General features: G+C 33.3%; 1 protein-coding gene and 1 pseudogene across 5 annotated transcripts in view; one reads left to right on the forward strand and one right to left on the reverse strand.

Moving 5' to 3' along the window:
• OTUD4 (OTU deubiquitinase 4) overlaps positions 1-22,339 on the reverse strand; it is a 54,779-nt gene that overhangs the window by 25,446 nt on the left and 6,994 nt on the right. For 2 of the 5 annotated variants that reach the window (XM_007496268.3, XM_007496270.3), the window contains exons 3-14: positions 17,207-17,257; positions 15,675-15,710; positions 14,705-14,751; positions 13,994-14,066; positions 13,023-13,104; positions 12,427-12,568; positions 8,160-8,217; positions 7,728-7,845; positions 7,551-7,615; positions 6,399-6,490; positions 3,018-3,142; positions 2,718-2,901 (exon numbers count right to left, since the gene is read on the reverse strand). In XM_007496268.3, the coding sequence (XP_007496330.1) occupies positions 2,718-2,901; positions 3,018-3,142; positions 6,399-6,490; positions 7,551-7,615; positions 7,728-7,845; positions 8,160-8,217; positions 12,427-12,568; positions 13,023-13,104; positions 13,994-14,066; positions 14,705-14,751; positions 15,675-15,710; positions 17,207-17,257 (1,073 nt within the window). Of the gene's footprint in view, positions 1-2,717; positions 2,902-3,017; positions 3,143-6,398; positions 6,491-7,550; positions 7,616-7,727; positions 7,846-8,159; positions 8,218-12,426; positions 12,569-13,022; positions 13,105-13,993; positions 14,067-14,704; positions 14,752-15,674; positions 15,711-17,206; positions 17,258-22,339 lie in introns of those variants that run through there. The other 3 variants (XM_007496269.3, XM_056802743.1, XM_007496271.2) reach the window with 3 other exon arrangements.
• LOC103105074 (TIP41-like protein) lies at positions 20,061-20,949 on the forward strand (annotated as a pseudogene).

Consider the following 22,339-nt stretch of genomic DNA (forward strand, 5'->3'; position numbering starts at 1 on the left):
ATGCTTAGGATCAAAATTTTTGTGTAGTCTAAAAGTATTTAGTCTCTATCATTCCCTAACCGCAAATCCATATTTTCTAATGCCCCACTTATTTCCATATGCATAAGTGATGAAGTCTCCAAATATCATCCCATATGTTGAATTTGATTAGTCGGTACAAAGGATATAAATATTTTCAAATTTTTCTTTTTTTGCAAATACCTATCAACAGCACTGCGACATATTATCATATATATGCCTCCTTCTTATCTCTTTAAAAAATTTGTCCTTAAGGATGGAAAAAAGAGAAGTATCATGTACTAGAAAACGGCTAATGAGTCAAACAAAATATACTAAAAGCAAAATAAATGAAGCCTCATACTTTTCACCACAAAATTTTAAAGTTAAAATAAGACATTCCATATTTTAAATAATGTTCCAAAGATTCTTTAGTTGCATTTTCTTTCAAATTATATTTTAATATTCTGATACAGCACTGTGAAAAATGACAAGATAGCAAAATGCTTTCAGAATATGACTAACAACAGTGTTTGGAATGAAACTGATTTTTTCCCATGTTATTTGATTTTAATCAACTCAGAGCTGTCTAAAAATGCTGTATATTCTTCCATAAAGAATACAATACCAAATAACCACCAAAATTAGAGCAAACATTTTTGTATTATCTAGTAATTATGAATTTTATAGGATTTTTTTAAAAAACTTTTTTTGACTAAGTCATAGAAACTCAAAAAGCAAAAAACAAGGGCTAATCAATAATTTCTAGTGGCTTTCTCTACTGCCTCTTGGACAAAAAGAGAAACTCTTGACATGCAAAACAATTACCACCTTCCTCAAATTTACCTTTCTGGTCTTATTACACATTTGTTACCTTCACACAGTCTGATCAGACTTGTCCATTTTGCTATTCTTTACTTAACATTTCCACAGGCCAGGATACACCATCACAATAGAATCTCTATAATTTCTTACAAAGAGCAGCTCAAATATCACCTCTTACACAAGGAGTTTCCCAATCATCTTCAGCTAATGATGCATCTCCAAACCATTACCTTGAATTCAACTGGTATATATTAAATGTGTCACTAGATGCTAGCTCCCTATGGGGTCTGTGTATCTCTAGTACCTAATGCAATGCCTAGTATAAAAGCACATAAGAAATACTGGCTGTCCAATCTTGGAAAGCCTAATTTAAGTATAATCCCAAGGTTTTTCTTATCAAAAGTCAATTTGCAAACTCCAAAGGTACACAGAATCATCTGTTTAGAAAGGTAAGAGCCTTCAGAGAAAATCTAGCCCAAACCCCTCATTTTACAGTTAATGAAGCCGAGAAGAGTCAGGGCAACTTTTTTGGCCAAGGTCACACAAGTAGAAAGAGAGGCCCTACTTGACCTCAAAGTCTTCTGACTCCAACTTCAGTAATCTTCCTGTTCCATTGTTCTACTCTACCTCCCACTTACTGGACACCAAGCTAAATACTGAGCAGAAATGTAATCAAAACAAATGCAATTAAAAATTTTTCATTCTATATGAATAATCATCTTACTTTAAAACAGTTCTTTGATACAATATCTGTTTTCTTTCAATATCAGTTAGCAGTTATACTAAAATTGTTGTAAATTTGCTAGAATACTGGTTGTAAACACAGGTGGAGTAACACTTCCAATGGGGTTCTGACTACACGGGGAAAAGAAGCTGTATTTTATAGACATTTACTTGTGCCTGACTTTGTAATTATCATTTAGAATACTCATATTCTGTATTTAGATATGTTTATAATATTAAAACCTACCAAAACTTAATGTGTGAATGCTTAATGAAACAAAGCCCATTAAATTATCTGAAATAGTAACTTCTAACTCCTGATCTCAGCTTGTGGTATGATCCACAAAAGACTACAGTTCAAATCCTTAGACAAACTTGTTAATACTACCCTTTTAGTGATGGAGTTTTTATACAAGTGAAAAACACCACTCTCCCCTCCACAAGCAATGGTAGCTGGCATAGAATGCAGCAGGGAGTGTAGAGGTATAGAAAAAACTTCATGCACGTGGTAAAACCACCATTATTTAACTAAGTGACCCAAAAGTTTCTGGAATAATATGAAAGATTATTTAAGAATAGATGGCTTGCTTTATCAAAAGTGATGTTAAATAATCTCAATCACTAGAGTTCCAAAATTAATCTATAAAAATTTGTTATTTCATTAGGCAAACAAAAATTCCAGAATTCCCCTAACAAAATCAATTCTTTTCTTGCCCAGAAAAATGTCAAAAAGTTTAAGAAAAAATTGAGAGAAAAAAATTTTAACCTCTAAAAAGCTTACCTCAAAGAATTGAAACTATCCTTGACATGCAAAAATTTTTATTATAGAGGGCAGCTCGGTAGCTCAGTGGATTGAGAGCCAGGCCTAGAGACGGGAGGTCCTAGGTTCAAATCTGGCCTCAGCCACTTCCTAGCTGTGTGACCCTGGGCAAGTCACTTGACCCCCATTGCCTACCCTTACCACTCTTCTGCCTTGGAGCCAAGACACAGTATTGGCTCCAAGACAGAAGGTAAGGGTTTTAAAAAAAAAATTAAAAAAAAAATTTTTTATTATAATAAAGGGTTAAAAAAATTATATAGGAAGTTTTTAAGTCACATGGTCAATAACATACTAAAAATAAATCCATTTGTTTTCTTTCTTTCTTTTTTTTTTTGGATGAAAAGAATTTTACCTTAGACTCTGTGAAGAAGTCCTGCTCTGTGACTTGTGTTCATTTGAGGACAGCTGGGACTGTAACCCAGAAGACTGACACGAATATACATGCTGCCGAGTTCCCACATGCTGAAGTCGAGGAGGTAGTGCTGATGGGGTTTTTATTGGCTTGTTTGAATTCTTTGGCCCTCTGCAATCCATGTCTGACAACCCCCCACAAAAAAAATAGTATAAGTAATTAGCAGGAAATCATATGACTTCTCTCAAACTGAGAGGAGAGACAGGAAAAGGAGAAGAGAAAGGAGACCACTATTCTTACCAGGCTGAAAATGCTGTCCACCACTGGGAGGCTTTTTCATCTTCTTTCCCGAAGACACTGTGTTCCAACCTTCTATAGAAGATGCCTGTTGAAGAGGTTTGAGGCTCTTCAATGAGGAAGAATGTCTTAAGGGAACAAAGAGAATGAAAAAGATGTTATCTAGGCAATTTCTAGTCAGAATTTTTTTTTTTTAAATCCTTTACCTTCCATCTTGGAGTCAATACTGTGTATTGGCTCCAAGGCAGAAGAATGGTAAGGGCTAGGCAATGGGGGTCAAGTGACTTGCCCAGGGTCACACAGCTGGGAAGTGTCTGAGGCCAGATTTGAACCTAGGACCTCCCGTCTCTAGACCTGGCTCTCAATCCACTGAGCTACCCAGCTGCCCCCACTAGTCAGAATTTTTAACAGATAATGTCTTTACATTTTATTCTCGGTTTACCACAAAAGTAAAATATGAAACTTTACTAATCTACTGAAGATGTGTGATTAAAAGCTAGAAAACTAGTGTCAAATTTTAAATGTTTAGCAATTTAGATATACTTAAAATCATTTCCCGTAATGAATCAAATAGTTAAGCATAAGAAAATAAAATTTAAATGACTAAACAATCACAGTAACAAAAAGTTAGTAGAATACATTCGTGTACTTAATTACAATCAAATATAAATGATTTTTTAAAAAACAGCTAATGAGGGGAAACTAGATGGTTCACTGGACAGAGAGCCAGGCCAAGAGATAGGAGGTTCTAGGCTCAGAGACAAATTGGTTGTGTGACCCTGGGCAAGTCACTTAACCCCCCCATTGCCTAGCCCTTAGATGGAAGGTGAGGGTTTAAAAAATGAATTAAAATATAAAAAACAGCTAATGATCATTTCAATGTACACTACAAATTGTGATGATACATAAATAAGTAATCCACAAATTGCCAGATATAAGTTCTTTTTTGGTGAAATTTGGCAGAATTCTTAGTCATAATCTCTTCTCTCTGAAACCTTATATCATGACATTCTTAAATGGAGAGTGTTAAACCTGTGATTTCACTGATCTAAAGAACTCACAGATGAAGAAACTCCCTCTCCCAATACAGATTTATACATTCTCTACAACTGAAAGAGTTCTACAGAATAGTCTGGGATAATGAGAAATTAAGTGACTTGCCAGGGTCAACACAGTCACTACTCTCAGAGGTGGGATGTCAGAGATTTAATGCCAGCTTTCTCCATCACTTACTCCACAGTGCTTCTCAATAAACGTGCATTGGACCACACTGTATAAAATATGGGAAAGTGTCAATAGTAGACATATAGTTTCCATTTAAAGGTGAATCCGATCAATAAATTCAGCTTATTTTCCCTACTCTTAATAGGTTAATACTTGAATTGAACAGTCCAGCTTCAATGTCAGGTAGACTCAATATTTTAGATGAAAACAATTTTTAAATTTTATGAATTTGTTTTCTTCAGACAATTTTAAGTTTTACGAATTTGTTTTCTTCATAACATCTCTGAAAACTTGTAACTGATATGTCCATTTCTTAGATTTAAAAAATGAGGCACAAGAAGGACTAACCAGAGCACATGCATTATATATATAATTTTTTTTAAACCCTCTTCCCTCTGAGAATCAATACTGTGTATTGGTTCTAAGGCAGAAGAGTAGTAAGGGCTGGGCAATGGGGGTTAAGTGACTTTCCAGGGTCACACAGCTAGGAAGTGTCTGAGATCAAATTTGAATCCAGGACTTATCTCTAGGCCTAGTTCTCAATCTACTGAGTCATCTAACTGCGCCCCCCACCCCCATCCACATGCAGTATTATTAAAAAATGCAGAGGCAATATTCAAGCCCCTGTCATTCCTGACTCCAAGTTCAATATTTCTTCCATTACAACATGCTAACAAATCCACTCTCTGTATTCTAGAGCTCATGTTGCAAAAAAGAAAAAAAAAAGCTATATGTGATCAAAAGCCTCAAGAACCATGAGCTATTAAAATTTTATACTATGCGCAAAAAGTTGCAGATAATGCCTATTTTTTTTTCAAACTGCCCTTTTATACAAAATATGTTTATTATGATTTCATATATAATAAAAATATTCATTACTTCAAGGATTTCAAAATGCTTACTTTTTTTTTTCTCATTTGATCCTCATGTTAGTCCATTTTATAAATAAAGAAAACAAAGGCTCTGGGCTTAAGTGATTTGCCAATAGTCCCAGAACTAGCAAATGTCAATAATTTGTTTGAATGTTGAGTCTCTCAACTCCAGATTTAGGTGCATTTTCTCCAAGTATTAAAATGATGTTGCATATAATGATACATATACATTTATATAAGGTCAATTTGACAGGAAGTGATGCAGAATGAAAGGAGCAGAACCAGGAGAACATTGTACACAGAGACTGATACACTGTGGTTCAATTGAACGTAATGGACTTCTCCATTAATGGCTTTACAATGTCCCTGAACAATCTGCAGGGATCTATGAGAAAAAAAAAAACTATCCTCAAGCAGAGGACAAACTGTGGGAGTAAAAACACTGAGGAAAAGCAACTGTTTGACTACAGGGGTGGAGGGGATATGATTGAGGAGAGATGCTAAATGAGCACCCTAATGCAAATACCAACAACAAGGAAATGGGTTCGGAGCAAGGACACATGTGATACCCAGTGGAATCGTGTGTTGGCTAGGGGAGGGGTGGTGGTGGGAGGAGGGGTGAGAGGAAGAGAAAATGATCTGTTTTCAATGAATAATGTATGACAATGACCAAATAAAATAATGTTTAAAAAAAATAAAATAGATAAATAAAAAAAGGAAATCAAAAAAATAAATAAAACCCTTACACTCTGTCTTAGGAGGGAAAAAAAAAAGGTCAAATTGTAAATGGGTTCATACACCTGAAAATTAACAAGTCATACAAAAAGTATAAAGAAAAATCAGATTTAAAGTGCAAAGATTAATTTTTTAAAACTTACCTCTGCATCAATTATAGAACAAACCATTTGGATATTCTTTAAAAAGTGAGAATAAAATGTTCACTAAATACTGTTCTTTAATGCAATAAAACCTTCATTGTTTAAGGAATGAACTGGCCTCAAACAGATATATCTAATCTATAATTGACAATTCTAGTCTGAAAAAATTGCAAATGGGAAGATCCATTGGAAGTTAAGTCTTACATGAAAGGTAGCCTGTCAGAAGATACACACATGTAGATATATATAAAACTATAGCTATAGATACTAAGGTGAGATATAGAATCATGAGATTAATTTGCAAAGCAATTTTCTAACCATATTGTTTTAATTGATCTCACTCTCCCTTGCATATGTATGTTATGCTAAATATTATACAGAAATTGCTTTCACTTAAGACTTGAACATACTTCACTCCAAGCTCTTCTACAAAAACTGGTCCATTCTCAGAATGTTCTTGAGTATCTGTATTTTGAAATTTTCCATTGTGATCTAAGCCCACCTGCAGAAAATAAGAGATAAAAGACTTAAAATACATAATTCCTTTAAGTAGTCTTTATCATTTTTTCAGTACTATATTATTTATATCCCCATATTCATATGCCATATGCCAAGACAGAAAGAACTACTATAAATATTTTTGTATGTGGGCTTTTTCCTCTTTTTCTGAATCTCTTTAGTATTTCCCTGGATCAAAGGGTATATAGACACAAAGACAGATACAAATATACTCAGTCATACACCATTTAGTAGTCATTAGGACACAGTTTTAGATTGCTTTCCCAATTGGCTAGACCAATTCATATATACTATAATAGTACAGCAACATATCTATTGTACAGACTATCATTATAAATTTCCTTTTTAGTCAATTTTGCCAATCTGGTCAACATGAGATAGAAGAAAATCAAGAGTTTTTTTTTTTAATTTGAGTTCTTTGTCCCCAACAAACTTTATTTTTTTAACCCATACTTTCTGTCATAGAATCATTACTAAATATTTATTCCAAGGCGGATAAGCAATAAGAGATAGGCAATGAGAGTTAAGTGACTTGTCTAAGGTATCAAAGCTAGGAATGTCTGAGGTCGGATTTGAACAAAGGGACTCCTGTTTCCTGGCCTGGCACTCTTATCTATTTAGCTGCCAACAAACTGTCTTGATAGACTTTAGGTGGTAATTCTAATAGACGACAGACAATTCATGAGGGGGAAACATCAAAATGTAAAGTAGCAATGAAATTTAGTACCTAAAATCCTTTGCTTAGAAAAAATTATTGATATGGAAAAAAACTCAAGTATTATTAAAGATTTAACCTTCTTAAAATGGGAAATGAAATGAGATTTAATGTGTTAGCAATAGCAAAAACAAGAATTTTCTCATTTTATAACTTTTCATTCAGTTAGTTATATAGTTATAGTTGGTTCACAGAACCTACTTTCAAGGCTATAAACATGCACATAAGCAGTTCAAATTTCCAAAAACATTTTAAAAATCAAGAATAATTTTCTTGAAACCAATAAAACTTAATAATCTCAAATACAACTTCCTTTCTAATCACTTACTCTGCATTTATCTCCAACTGCATATTGCAAGCCAGCAGCAATGGAATAATCACGCTTTTGCTGAGCTGAGAGAAAAAATAAGAACATGATGAATTCATTATTTTTTCTGCCTAATACGAAAATTAAAGACATGAAAACAGCTGCCTACTGTTCTTATATATAATTTGATATTCTTACCTTGTTTAGACTGTAGCCAAATTTCATATTCTACATTTCTGTAGACAGTTGGGTTGAGAGACTTAAGAACTTTTCTGGATATGGGAAGGCAAGTGGAGTTCCCATTGTTCTTCAGATGCTGAACAAAGAAAATAATATAATATACATATAACATTGAATTAAATTCTCATGTGACTTCTAGGCCTAATTTCCAAAGTAAAAAGCAGAAGTTCAATGAAGGGCAAAACATTAATTTAGAAAACCGCATATAAAATTTAAGACAGTGACACTAAAACAAATCAACTTAATGATTAAAGATCAAAAAACAAGATACCAATTTTACAAAATGAGTGGATTGTAAAGTTACCACAGAGCAGAAAATTGAAAGGTTAAAAATTCGTATGCTTTTGCAAAACTAGCTAAATGAAAAAAGTTAAAACCATAAAAAAATACCTGATTGCCTGACAGAGACTTAAATCCATTCATATCATTAACTGTGGTAGCTTTACCCCTACAAAGAATACAATCATAATTAGGATTTCTGCAAATAAAAGCATTCAGAAGTTTGCATTCTATTAAATCCAAAATCTTATTTCTCTACAATAATGAAAATTGCCAGTATACATCTACAAATTATAAATGAATCCAGCTCCCCCACCCCAGCAATGTTGTTGGGTATGTCAAAGTTATTTTCTTACTAAGATCTAAAGCTTTCTAAGTTCAGACTTTCATTTTTTAGGAAATTTTGATATTACACTCAAAAAGTAGCCCTTTACATAAAATGTGCAGCTTGTCCCACCATGTAAATGTAATAAAAATATCTAAGAAACAGAATTTCAAGTTACAACAGCCCCCCCCCAATACTATTTGAGAAATGAAAAATCTATTACACCAAAGAATTGGAAGTCCTTTAGATTTTAGTCAAAAAGAAATTGTCTTGTACCTGAAATTACTACCTTGATTTCATCAGTTTTCATAGATACAAGGTGGCTCAGTGAATAAAGTACTTAACCTAGTAGAGTCAGAAGACTTGAATTCCAATTTGGCCTCAGACATTTACTAGCTGTGAGACTCTTGGGAAGACAATTTATTTGCCTCAATTTTCTCATCTATATGTAATATAGGAATAATAATAATAGCAACTGTTTCCTAGATTTGTTATGAGGATCAAATGAAATAGCTATAAAGTGTTTAGTATATGCTATATGTTATTTATTAATACTATCATTAGGTAATCATTTATTAAATATTTGTGGAAGTCTTTGAAAATTTGGACTTTACTGGATTTTAGGCAGAGAACCAATAATCAGATGGGTATATTAAAAAAAAAAATAGGTCTTTTCTTGGATAAATTCTTTTCATAATGTTATTCATACTCCCTTTGTCCTACATGGAAGACATTATTATTATTATTATCCTTAAAACCTTTACCTTCCATATGAGAATCAATACTTTGTATTGGTTCCAAGGCAAAAGAGTGGTAAGGACTGGGCAATGAGGGTTAAGTGACTTGCCCAGAGTCACACAGCTGGAAAGTCTCTGAGGCTAGACTTAAACCTAGGACCTACCATCTCTAGACCTGGTTCTCAATCCACTGAACCACCTAGTTACCCCTGGAAGATATTATTTTGTACTTTCCATTTTCACTGAGGAGTATGTTATGGTTGGTGTACATATGACATAAATTGTTGCCAACTGAAAATACCATCCCCGCCAAGCTAACACAAAATGACAATTTGAGAACAAACTTTAAAACAATGAATGGTTAAATGCTAAGCAATAATTCTTTTCTATTATATAAGAAATGATGATAGAAAAAAAATTAATGGTACTATTCATTCCCATCTATTGTCACCATTCAAGATCTCAGGTAAAGTATATAATTAACTTAAAAATTCAAGATAATTATTTATTAGTTGCACATATAGTTGAAGACAAATATATGCAATAGAATTAGGAAGAAATAAAGTCTCCATCAACAGAAAAACCTGGTTTGAAAATGGTGTTCTAGATGAGAAACAGAATCACTTCTCCTACTGCCACCACAGCTACCCCAGAAAAACTCAGAAGACTACATAATGAAAAAGAAATCCAATGAGAAACCCTAAGAGGCATCTTCCTTCACAGAATTGCCCAAAAAGTCAGGCAAAAGAAAAGTAGGAAAGGAGGCACAAAGTCCTAATTCAGGAACCAATACTGGAGGAATGAGCGAATTAAAAGAAAATACCAACGAGAATAAAAAAATTATTGCAAATTTAAAGAGGAAACAAAATTGTTTTTTGAAGATATTATAGTTTATTTAGAAAATCTTAAGAATCTAATTGGGGTAAGAACTTAAAACTTTCACAAACTGTTGGGCAAAATGGATGGTGGCCTGGTAGATATTAAGTACAGACCAATATCTCACATTATCCATGAAGATAAGCTAAAATACATAAAAGTGTTAACATAAATAAGAGAAGCCAAAGAAGAAAATACCTGTCTGGTCTATGGAGAAAATATTTATGATCAAACAGTGAGAGCATCAAACAAGATAAAAGGGACACTTAATCACATAAAATTTAAAAGGGTTTGCACAAACCAAACTAACGCAGCTAAAATTAGAAGAGAAAAAAAATTAAGTAACAAAAAAAATCTTTATACTAGGTTTCTCTGAAAGGTGTCTCATTTCTAAGATATATAATGAACTGATTCAAACTTATAGACCTAAGAGCCATTTCCTAATTTATAAATGGTCAAAGGATATGAATAGGCAACTTTGAGATAGAAAAATCCAGTATTTCAAAAGCGACATTTTAAAAAAACAAACTCTGAATCACTAATTAAAATATATTTAAACAACTCTAAAGATCGGCAAAATAGACCAAAAAATAAAAATTGCAAATGCTGGAGGGGCAATGAGAAAAAGTAAATACATTAATACTGTTAGTTAAGTTGTAAATTGGTCTAGCCATTTTGGAAAGCGATCTGGAAATGTGCCCAAATGCCTACTAAAGAGAGTGAGTGATGTGTATTTGTGTATAGCTTTTGACCCCCAGAAATACTACTTATTCCCAAAGAGACCAAAGAAAGGAAAAGAACTCATATATACAAAAATATTTATAGCTGTTCTGTTAATGGCATATAACATATAAAAGTGAATTAATATAAATAGTATTATAAGAATGTTAAAGGGGACAGTTTCAGAAAAACCTAGAAAGGTTGGTATGAACTAATTCAAAGTGAATCAAAGTGGTTTATATAGCATTATGAAGATGAATAACTTTTTAAAACTGTAAAATTTCAGAAGGCTCATGATAAAACATCTTACCCACCTACCCATCTCCTGATAAAGAATACAGATATATTTTTTGGACATGATCAATATAAATATTTGTTTTGCTTATGAGAAGGTAAACATCAAAGCTATTTAGTACTGGTTAAAAAAGCAAAAATCATAAAACCAAGTAAGATGAGGAAACAAAAGAAACAGCCTAGTATCTAATAAAAAAAAAAGCAAAAACACAACTAGGAAAAGGACAATAAATGTTGGGGAAAAAACAAGGTATCATGGAAGAACAGAAAGTATTTTTCACTATCATTTTGTGTTATCTTTTACAATATTCAAATAGCTGTAGGAAGGCAGGCACACAAATGCCACTGCTGGAGCTGTGGATTTTAGTGTACTAGTTCTAGAAATCAATTTAAAATTACATGAAAATAGTTATTAAACCATAAATATCTTTTAATCCAGCCACCCCCAATCTAGAACAAAATGACAGAATGGCCCCATATAAGCAAAAATATTCCTCATAGAATTTTTTGGAGTAAGCTATGAACTATTTAAGTAGGGCTCACTTCATGGAGAACACATGAATGAATCATAGAAGTGTTTAACAGAATATGGCTGTGAAACAAAACAGAAGCAATTCAGAGAAACACATTCATATGAACTGATAAGAGAATCAAGAAAGTAGAAATAAGGCACATATCTGTTTATGATGTACCCATTAAGTTTGCATTTTATTATTTGGTGTATGTATTAAATTTACTTTTTATTAGCAAAGTGATTGATTTTTTTAATTCGGGGGAAAAAACAGCCAAATATCATGGAAGGTTGGATTTAGCGACTTAAGTTCTAGATATTAACCTCAACTCAGTCACTTACTACTTATATTGACGTTAGCTTAAGTCCCTTAATAGCTGTGGAGTTCTCTCATAAAATGAGGGGGGTTAGAAATTATGATCTCTAAAGTCACTTCCAGTTCTTTGATGAAATTTGATCCCCTGGACCAGGAGAATATAGAGTGATTATAGTAATGTAATTGAAGACTGACTCCACCAGAGAATAATAGAAATCAGATCAAATGCTATGATTAATATCTATTCCAACAGACTAATTTTGGAGCATCCTTCCTTTCAGGAAGAGGGGATCAAAATGAGGAAATGTTGTGGTCATGATACCTGTAAGTTTTAATTCAAGGTTTTCTTTTTGTTGTTATAAGCAAAGATGCATTACTGTGAAGAGACAGTGGTATAATACATGAAATTCATTTTAATAAAGTATTAGAAAAATTATAAAAACAGGGCTCTGTCTTAATAAAATTCATTTCCTTAGACTAGGAAAGCCCTAACTCTTGATAAGTTTGTAAATGCTTAGCTAATGTCTGTGGAAATGTTCTTCTCTGCATAAAATACCAACTTTTAAAAAAATAGTATTTATTTCCAAAGGGGTTCTTACTTGCAACTCTCTTCCTCCGAATCTGATATTTCACTGTTAGCAACATTTTCTTCAACTACTTCAACAGAGGGCTCTAGCCCCATCAGGATTTTGCTAACATCAGTATTGAATACCTTCTCGTAGAGCAATTCATAAAGGAGAGCTGCAAATGAAAAACAGAGGAATATATTTAATGGAATATTGATGACTTTGTTTATTTTACAAGTACAAAACTGTCCCCAAGAATCAGTGGGAAAAGCCCCAGAAGATTTTATCGTGTTAGCACACTTTATAGGTTAACTAGACTTATCTTTAGCATTTCAACTTCACTTCCACCTGCTTCTTCCAGAATGTGCTCACTGAAACTCCTCCAATTAAACTACCCAAATTAGCAATCCTGGAAAGTTTAGAATGTGGGAGCTCCTATGAACCTGCCTTCTTCATTTAAGAGAAAATATTAAAATTATCTCAGACCTACTTTTGTATGATTTTATTATGGCACTCCACAATATGTTATTATGTTTCACCTCATCAGAGAATTCAAGTTTTATACCTGTATACTTCATATTATTTCATGCAAAATACTTCTTTAGTGTACCTAAAGCATTGATACTTACACTGGCACATAGCAGAACTGTCTTTATACTTTATGGGATAGACGATATCATAATGATTTCCATTTGAAAAACACAATAATACCTGAAGAGGGAGAAAACACATTTTGATAATTATCTGCAATATGGTGGCCCAATTACTGAATAACTTCCCAAAAGTCATATGTTTTTCTGCAAGAGGAATTCAAAAACTTGTTTGCTTCTAACATATCACATAAAATTCTTACAAAATAGAAAACCTTCAGTTTTAGTTCAGTTCAGAAGTAGCTGTTTGAGCACTAGGAATTCTCCATAAAGACAGTATTTAAATTGATTTTCCTCTTATTTTAAGGTATATTTTTAAAATTTCACGGTTATGCAAGGCAAAGTTGGTGTATATAATAACAAAACCATCAAGTAAAAATGTCAAAGAAAAGATTATTTTTTTTTAACAAAGACTAATTTTTCCCTTTGCTTTCTTGGCCCCCTCCCTGACCAAAATTTGACTTAATGTACCAAAATGGATGAATGGTTTTAGCACTGCATAAAACAGCTTTCATCTTTTTTATGCCTGTAATTTTTATAATCTATAAAAGATGAACATATTTATCAGGAGACACCTATCAATCACTTTTGAATGAAATGTCTTCCATATTCACAAATAACCTTAGTTATTATAATACTCACTTTACATAAAAACATCCAAATACATTAAGATAGAGCTACTCTATGCCATTATCTTTCTGAACATAAAATGTTAATGCTTTTAGTGTAGTTCTACATGGTATTTTGTAAATAAGATGTACATACTGACACCCTAAAGTTAAATGGTGGTTGGCTGCCTTTGAAAAACAAAATTTGAAAAACTGTGACCCATATGTTGACATCTCTCAAAGTAAGTTATAGGAAAAAAAAAACATGACTTGGAAATTTTAGGCTATAACTGAGCAGCTCTCTTCCTCAAAGTCTGTAAGAGTATTTAGGAAAAGTTGTACCTTTTCAGGAAAGTTATTTTCAGTTACATGAGAAGGAGCAGCATTTGGTTCCTGATAAATTACAAAATCTTTCCTGAAATTTAAAAAACAAAAATTAGAAAACTTCAGAAAAATCTGTCTTAAGGAGAATATTCTAAGGAATCAGGCTTGATAAAGATATAAATTTGCCATATTTTACAAACATTTGTGGGGTGGGGTGGGGAGTGGGAAGGATAAAAAAAAAAGGAAAAAATACGACTCCTTATACATAGTACAAAAAGGAAAAGAAATTCTGTACGATGAAATACACGAAACAATTGTAAAAATTGAGAAGAGGGGAGAAACTGTCTTCCCTACTTAGGGAAAAGATGCAATCAAATTACAGAATGTTCAGTGTATCTCATAACACAGACTAGTACTTGTTCTGGTTACAGGGAAAGATTATCTAGTAGTCTAAAGTTGATATGGCAATTTATATAGTCTAGAAAAATTTTGCTCTGTTCCTTTAAAAAAAAATTCCTTTTTTAACTTGTAATTTTAAAACGGGCAAATTTACATTTGAAAGTATTGTTTGGAGTTTTAATGACATGAATGTGCTCTACAGCTAATTATAAAAAGGTTTTGTTCATTTAACATTTGAAATACAATGAAATAAGTCATTATTTTCCCTTTTTTCTTCATCCAACTACTTTTGTATTAAGTGATGTAGTATTTTTTTTTTAAATCTGTTACCTGTACATAAGAGAAAGGGCACTTATTTCCACTTGTCCGACCCATTCCTGTTTTGGAGAAAGAGTTTATTCATAAATTTTTCCACATTTATCTTACCTATGGCCAACGCCACCCCCATGCCCCCTCCCCACTAAATAACATGAAATCATTATTAAAAATAATAAATAACAATCCTTAATTCAGGAGACAAGAGTCCTTCACCTCATCAATCTGACTTAATGTGAGATGACATCACAGGGGCATTAAAGGTCACCATTTCCCCTTAGTCATATATAAACAACAGTACAATCTCAACTTCTTTCTCAGATTAGCTGCATACATACCTAGGTAGATTGGAAAGCCAAAATAATAACATCAGGAGCTAATCTAAAGGTCCTCCAGATCTCTAAAGAAAGAATTTAATGCCTCTTCCCACCCAAACATTTGTAAAAGTATCAATATATGTATTTTTAAATCATAATAATTTTGTTAAAGTTATCGTAATACCAATACCTTATATTTGTATTTATGAAGTACTACTATATATTTAATTGATCCTTATAATGACATCCAAGGATAGGTAGAATAAAGATATTATCCCATCTTTCAAAAATGAAAATGAAGGTTCAGAAAGGCTAAATAATTTTTCCAACATCCCACAACTAATAAATGGTAGTGCCGAGACTCAAACCAGGCCTTCTTCCTCCAAGTCCAAGATTATTTCCACTAAATAGTTATAACAAGAAAAGCAATAAGCTCACCCTCCCTCCCAAGAACTCCCACTTTATAATTAAAGATTACCCTATCCTTCATCCAATTTGGGGATACTTACAAATACAAAATATGCATGTATCATCTTTAGAAGAAATAGATGGGGCAGTTAGGTGTTTCAATGGATAGAGAGCAAAGCTTAGAGATGGAGGTCCTAGATTCAAATATGACTTCGAATTCTTCCTAGCTGTGTGACCCTGGCTAATTGCCTACTCCTTACCGTTCTTCTGCCTTGGAGCTGATACTTCCTTCGATTCTAAGACAGAAGGCAATGATTTTTAAAAAAGAAAAGAAATAGTAATCAGGGAAAAATACCCTTCCTATGTTATAAAAAACAAACTCCCAGATTTGGATACAATACACTGATCCTATAGTCCTGGACTCATTAAAAACAGACTTTTGCCAATAAGAAGAAAGCCAGTATGGTATAGTAGGTAGGAAGTCTGACACAGAAAGTAAAAAGGGAAAAAAATCTTAGCAGTAAGTTTCTCAGATAAAGACCTTATTTTCAAGTAACTTAAGGAAATGATTAAAATTGTAGAAACTATTTCTCAATAAATGTCAAAGAAACAGAAAATTCTCATTGCAAAAAAAACTATTTATGCTGATATGAGAAAAAAATATCAGCTCCCAAACCCCAAAGAAATGTAAACTTAAGCAACTCTAAGGTAATACCTTACAGACTAGCCAAAAAAAAAAAGGTGGGGGGAGATAAAAATGCCAGTAGTTATAGGAAAACAAGCACAATTATGCCCTACTGGTGGAACTGTGAGCTGGTCCAACCATTCTAGAAAGCAATTTGGAACTATGCCCCAAAAGTTACTAAACTGGGCATACCTTCTGACCCAGTGATACCACTGCTAGATTTATACAACAAAAAAGATCATGGAAAGAGAAAAAGAACCCATATGGTCAAAAATATTTATAGCAATTTTTTTTTTTTGGTAATAGCAAACAACTAGAAAATAGATACCTATCCATTGGGAAATGGCTAAACAAATTATATTATGTAAGAAATGGCAAAAAGGGATGGTTTCTGGGAAACCTAGGAAGACTTAAATGAATTAATGAAGTTAGCAAAACCAGAAAAATAATGTATACAAAAACACTGTGAAGACTATGAAAGATCTAAGAACTTTAATCAATGATAATAATCAATCATGATTCTAGAGGACTGATGAAAAAATATGATCTATACCTCCTGAAAGAGATGATGATGCATTAAGGATTCAGACTAAAACATGTACTTTGAACATAGATGAACCAGTTATGTTTTGCTTGACCATGTTTGTTTGTTACAAGGATTTGTTTTATTTGGGGGGGGGGGGGGGGGGAGAAGGAAAACCAATCTATATTCATTTAAAAATTATTTTTTTAAAAGCCAATCTCAAAGTCAGCAAGACCTAAATTCAAGTACTGCCTCTTACATATATTGGTTGTATGACTGAGCAAATCATTTGATTTTTTCAATACTCAAGACAACTCTAAGCAAGTACAGTCCAGAAAAAATACTTCCCTACAATAGTAGAGGGAGTATTCTCAGCTAAGAGGTTCTCCATTCAAATGAAGTTACAGAGAGAGTTCCTAACCCTATTAAATAGTAATCTTTTAAATTAAAAAAAATTATATAGTAATTTAGACTAAAAGGAAGATCATTCACCACTGACCCTTTTTAGTCATACACTAAAGCATATAGGGAAAATGATTTACACTGACAGTATTCAAATGGATAGGAAAAAAAATTAAACATACCTGTGGATTTTCCAAGCGTTTTAAATACTCTTCAAATGAACCCTCTATGAACTGGAAAGAAATAACAAAAATATTCATTTAAAAACTAGCTCAAAAATATTATTTCACTGGTACAATAATGCTTTAATTCAATCAAATATATATCAAGTACTCAGGGTATAAAATTATAATTCAGGCTCACAAGTTTATTATCTAATTGGGGAGACAAGACATCTACATATCTAACAATTAGAGAACAGGACAATATATAGTAAGATACTACAGAGTGAGGTCTGAATTGTTTGATAAGAACTAACTTATAGGTCCTAAGAAACCAGTGTTATAGCTAAGGGACTTAGAAACAATATGTGCATCAAGCATTGTCACTCTGATCTTTATTTAGCTCCAACAAAACATGCAACATGACTCATAAATAAGCAAACAATCCTTAAAAACGAAAGCATAGCACATATATGTACTATTTCTCAAACAATGATATGATTAATGAAATTCATGTAAAATGAAGCCAAATTCAATTAGCTATTTATTATATTTTTTTAAAAACTTGAGTTTAATTAATGTCTTTCGTCTTGTAATGTTGAGGGAAAGAAATGTTCCTTCTCTGGAATTCTCTCCTTCCTGCCCTTCCCCTCCTCAAGATGGTCTTCCAGCATGATGAATCTACTGGTCTTGTTTCTCTGGCAGATTAAGTCTAAGTTTCCTCTCTTACAGTCTGTATGTCAGTCATTTCCCACCTATCCCTCTAGTAATGAATCTTCTGGTATAACAAAGAAAATCTAACATAAGCAGCTATTACAGCTTAAATTTTAAGCCAATATCAACTTCAGTAAGACTTATATACCAAGTTATAAACAAAAATGTGTCCTTTCTCTCTTGCCACAAAAAAGAAATTCTGTTTATCCATTCTTCTATGATACATTTGTTTTTTTTCACTTCTCAGAATTCAACTTCTAGCTTTAACTGTTCTTTATTATAGTTACTGTGCATATTACTTTCTTGACTCATTTATTTCTGTATCAGTTTTTCTGATACTCCCAGGTTTGCTGAATTCCTATCAATTCTTACTACACAATAATATAAAAATTGCATTCATATAACATAGTACGCATATTGCATTCATATACCAGAATTTCACTTTTGTTTCCTCTGCCTTGTTACCACAAGGAATATTAAGTTCTATTAATGTGTTCCTATCTAACTTCTTAGGAATACATGTCCAGTAGGAGGAATATTAGGTATAAACCTAGAAAATGTAAAGTTTTCCTACATAATTACAAATTGAAAACCAAAAAGGTAAGGGCCCTTCCCAGCTTCACCAACAAGCCTTTAATGAACCTATATTTCCATAATCTTTCCAACATCAACTTTCACCCATCTTTCATCATCTTTGCTAGTTTGAATATGTCTATTTCTCTCATGATTAGTTATTCAAATTATATTTTTCATGCTGCCACTTAGAATTCCAATTTTTAAAAATCATTCCCTTATCTATGGGTTGTGGCTCACATTAAATATGTTAATTCCCCATATATTTTGGGTGAAATTTAATTTTTTTAATGTTTCTCTTCTGTCTTTCCATGATTTTATTTACATGTTTGTTTTAATTTTGTGGTCAAAATGGTCTATTTTATGCTTTCCTCTATCCACACACATACACTTTCCTTCCATATAGATACAGAAAACACAGCAGAGCTGGGAAGTTGGGGTAGAGACTATACATAATGACTCTCTTGGGGCAAGGCACAAAAGAGCCACATGCTCTCAAACATGTAGGACTGAAGACAGCCATTTGCCAGCATCAGTAAGAGAAGTGGTGAACTATCAGAACTACTAAAGAGACAGTTCTTGGCCTCCATATTAGAGAATGGAACTATATTTCATAATCCAGTCACTCATTAGGGCCATCTTCTTGATGTCTGCTCCACTATGCTACCCACTCACACCATAACTCTTTTGCCCCAGAAACATTTTAATTAAATCAATAATATCCCTGCTTTTGGAAAGTGCATGTCAATCAATTTCCCTATGGCTCTACTTACTGTTCTTTTAATTCAGACCAAAATGCTCTATACTGGTCGCCAGTTCCAATGTGTTTTTCCCCCACTAGACTATGTTCTTGAGGACAAGAAGTATCTCACTTTTGTATTCGTATCCCCAATTCAATACATTATTTAATATCTAAATGCTGTCCATTAATTTTATTCATTCAGGGTCTGCCCCTAAGTAATTCCTAGTTCATTTCCCCCAAGTTCAAACTACAGAGTGGAACTTACTCCAGCATCAGAGTTTTTTTCATTGCACAATTATATTTCTTAACTAGAAAAAACCAGAATCTACCCAATACAAGCTAGAATCATCAGAAAAAAGCTTCACTGAAGGAAAGGATGAGTAAGATTGGTAAAGAAAAATAAGTAATGTACTCTAGAGATAGAAATAAAACTACATTACTTAAAGCAAAAATGGAAAGGGATACAATTTATGTTGAGTTGATTCTTATTGGCAACCATGGATCATTTAAAAATATAGGCTAAGTTCATCATTTAATCCACTTTATTTTTCCAAATTGCCCTCTTTAGAACTTAAATTGCCGCAGATTTTGAAAGTAGTCAATTACATGAACCACTTAAATCTGCGGATACGATCTGGTTCCATGGGATTTTTCTGAAAACTCTAGACTGAGACTGGGATCTAAAAAGTAAACACAGTGAAAAAGTATGTTTGACAAGGAAGAGAGCGGGGTGGGGCGGGGCTGGTAGCAGCTCAGGGAGGAGGGGGAAGTGGGAGTGGAGGAGAAAGGAGGCCACCGCTGCTTGCGCTGCTTCTGCGCCACCACTGTGGCCATGATGATATTCATGGCTTCCAGAGCAGCCACCAGGACTTCTCCTTCGGGCCCTGGAAGCTGACGGCGGCCAAGACGCACATGATGAAGTCGGCCGATGTGGAGAAATTAGCTGATGAGCTCCATATGCCATCTCTTCCTGAAATGATGTTTGGAGACAATGTTTTAAGAATCCAACATGTTTCTGGCTTTGGAATTGAGTTCAATGCAACTGATGCTTTAAAGTATGTAAACAACTACCAAGGAGTACTTAAGGTAGCATGTGCTGAAGAATGGCAAGAGAGCAGGACGGAGGGTGAGCACTCCAAAGAGATTATTAGACCATATGACTGGACCTACACAATAGATGACAAAGGAACATTACTTGGCGAAGTTCTTAAGTTAAAGGTTATGCCTACAACAGATCATATAGACAGAGAAATTGAAAGCCAGAGAACAGATTAAATTTTTTGAAGAAGTTCTGTTGTTTGAAGATGAACTTCATGATCATGGAGTTTCAAGCTTAAGTGTGATGCCTTCTAGCTTTTTCCTGTTACTGAGATTTTTCTTAAGAATTGATGGCGTGCTCATCAGGATGAATGACACAAGGCTCTACCATGAGGCTGACAAGACTTACACTAAGAGAATACACTTCAAGGGAGAGCAAAATAGCAAATTTAACCCATGTTCCACCAGCCCTCTTTACAGAGCCCAATGAAATATCACAATACCTACCTGTAAAGGAAGCAGTATGTGAGAAGCTGGAGTTTCCTGAAAGAATGGATCTTAACCTTGTGGCTACACAGGAAAATACATGCATGGAATCTAAATAAAATGTCATACAATGTGAACTCTCTGTGGAACCCTCACTGGAGATGACTACTTTTGGGGGGGATTCAAGGAGGGCTATCTAATAAGACAATGAGCTGCCTTTCCTTGTGTCAAGATTTTCTGTAGCCTTAAAAGAAGGGATGAAAAGCTTGATGTAGGAAGGTTCTATGTAGCCTGCTGTTCATACCACATGTCCATATCTATCCATATCTAAAATTAATGGGAGATTGAGTTAAACAAGGTTTTGAGTTGTTATAGAATGGGATCTTAGTAATAGATATTTATATGTCCCAAAGAGCAATCAGAGGCAGTGGGCATGGAATTACCACAAATATTATTTTGCACGAAGAGTTTAATTAAGTGAACCAAATCTAGTAGTTCTTTTATAATTTTCAGAAGATTCCTGGGAAGTGAGAGATTGTGCATTTTGATAGCTTTTCAGTTTTAGTTTTGCAGAAAAATACTGACAAAAGGCTCTGCTAGAAGAAGTGACTTGAATTCACAAGTTACTCATATTCACAGAGTAAGTTTATGTTTTCCCTTGAAAAACCATTGTTAAATGGGATTTTGAGGCAAAATGTTCATGATTAGAACTAAAAAATTATTTCTAGAATTTCAAGCTAGTTCATCTATTGAAAGAGTAATTAATAATGTTTCTCTCTCGACTATAGTCACTTACTGGCAGGTGTGCTGGTGTTACAACTAGTTTTTGGCTGTCATCTTGTAAAGACAGGTGCCTTACTTTTGGTTCTGTTGATGTCTTTTGTGCTTCTACCTTATATGACACCTTAATGTGAATAAATATGCTGAAGTACCAGTACTGAGAAATTTTAGATGTCGATCTATCTCTTGGATCTGGTATTAAGGAGAAATATTTACAGATTAAGTCCTGAGCTAGATTTTTTTTCATAAGATTTTGGGGGTTGGCATGGGGGATATGAAAATGAGGAGAAAATATTTTTAAAATAAAACATAGTTTTTATATTTAAATTTTCATATTTCTAATATGACAGGGGAGAGAAGTAGGTAAAAAGGAATAAACTTAGAACCTATGGAAAAAAGACTGGATAGCTTTACAAAATTTTAAAAAAATATGGTCTTTTGAACATTTTATAAGGTTTTTTTTTTTTTGCCTGTCTACATAGTGCATGTAAAGCAGAAAATTATTATTATAGCATTGAGTAAGAGATATATTAAAAAAAGTGGGTTCAAAAAACTTTCTGGTTTAGTTGCGTTGTTTGGTTCTTACCTTCCGTATTTTAAAATATAATATGCAGCTCCTCTGTTTTTGCCCTTTAGCAGGGTTTTAGAGTTGGTAGGCTATTAAGTTTGTGAAGATCTTAGTTGAAAGGATCTGCCAAAGAGTATACTTCCTAAAAAACTGTAATTAAACCTGGACCCTCTTAAGTTTCTCTCTTTACTTAGACATTTATAATTTCACAGAATGATGCTGTTGTGAACCACCCAGAAAGTGAATTTTATCA

This window comes from Monodelphis domestica, chromosome 6, assembly GCF_027887165.1.
Source record: "Monodelphis domestica isolate mMonDom1 chromosome 6, mMonDom1.pri, whole genome shotgun sequence".
Taxonomy (NCBI): Eukaryota; Metazoa; Chordata; class Mammalia; order Didelphimorphia; family Didelphidae; genus Monodelphis; species Monodelphis domestica.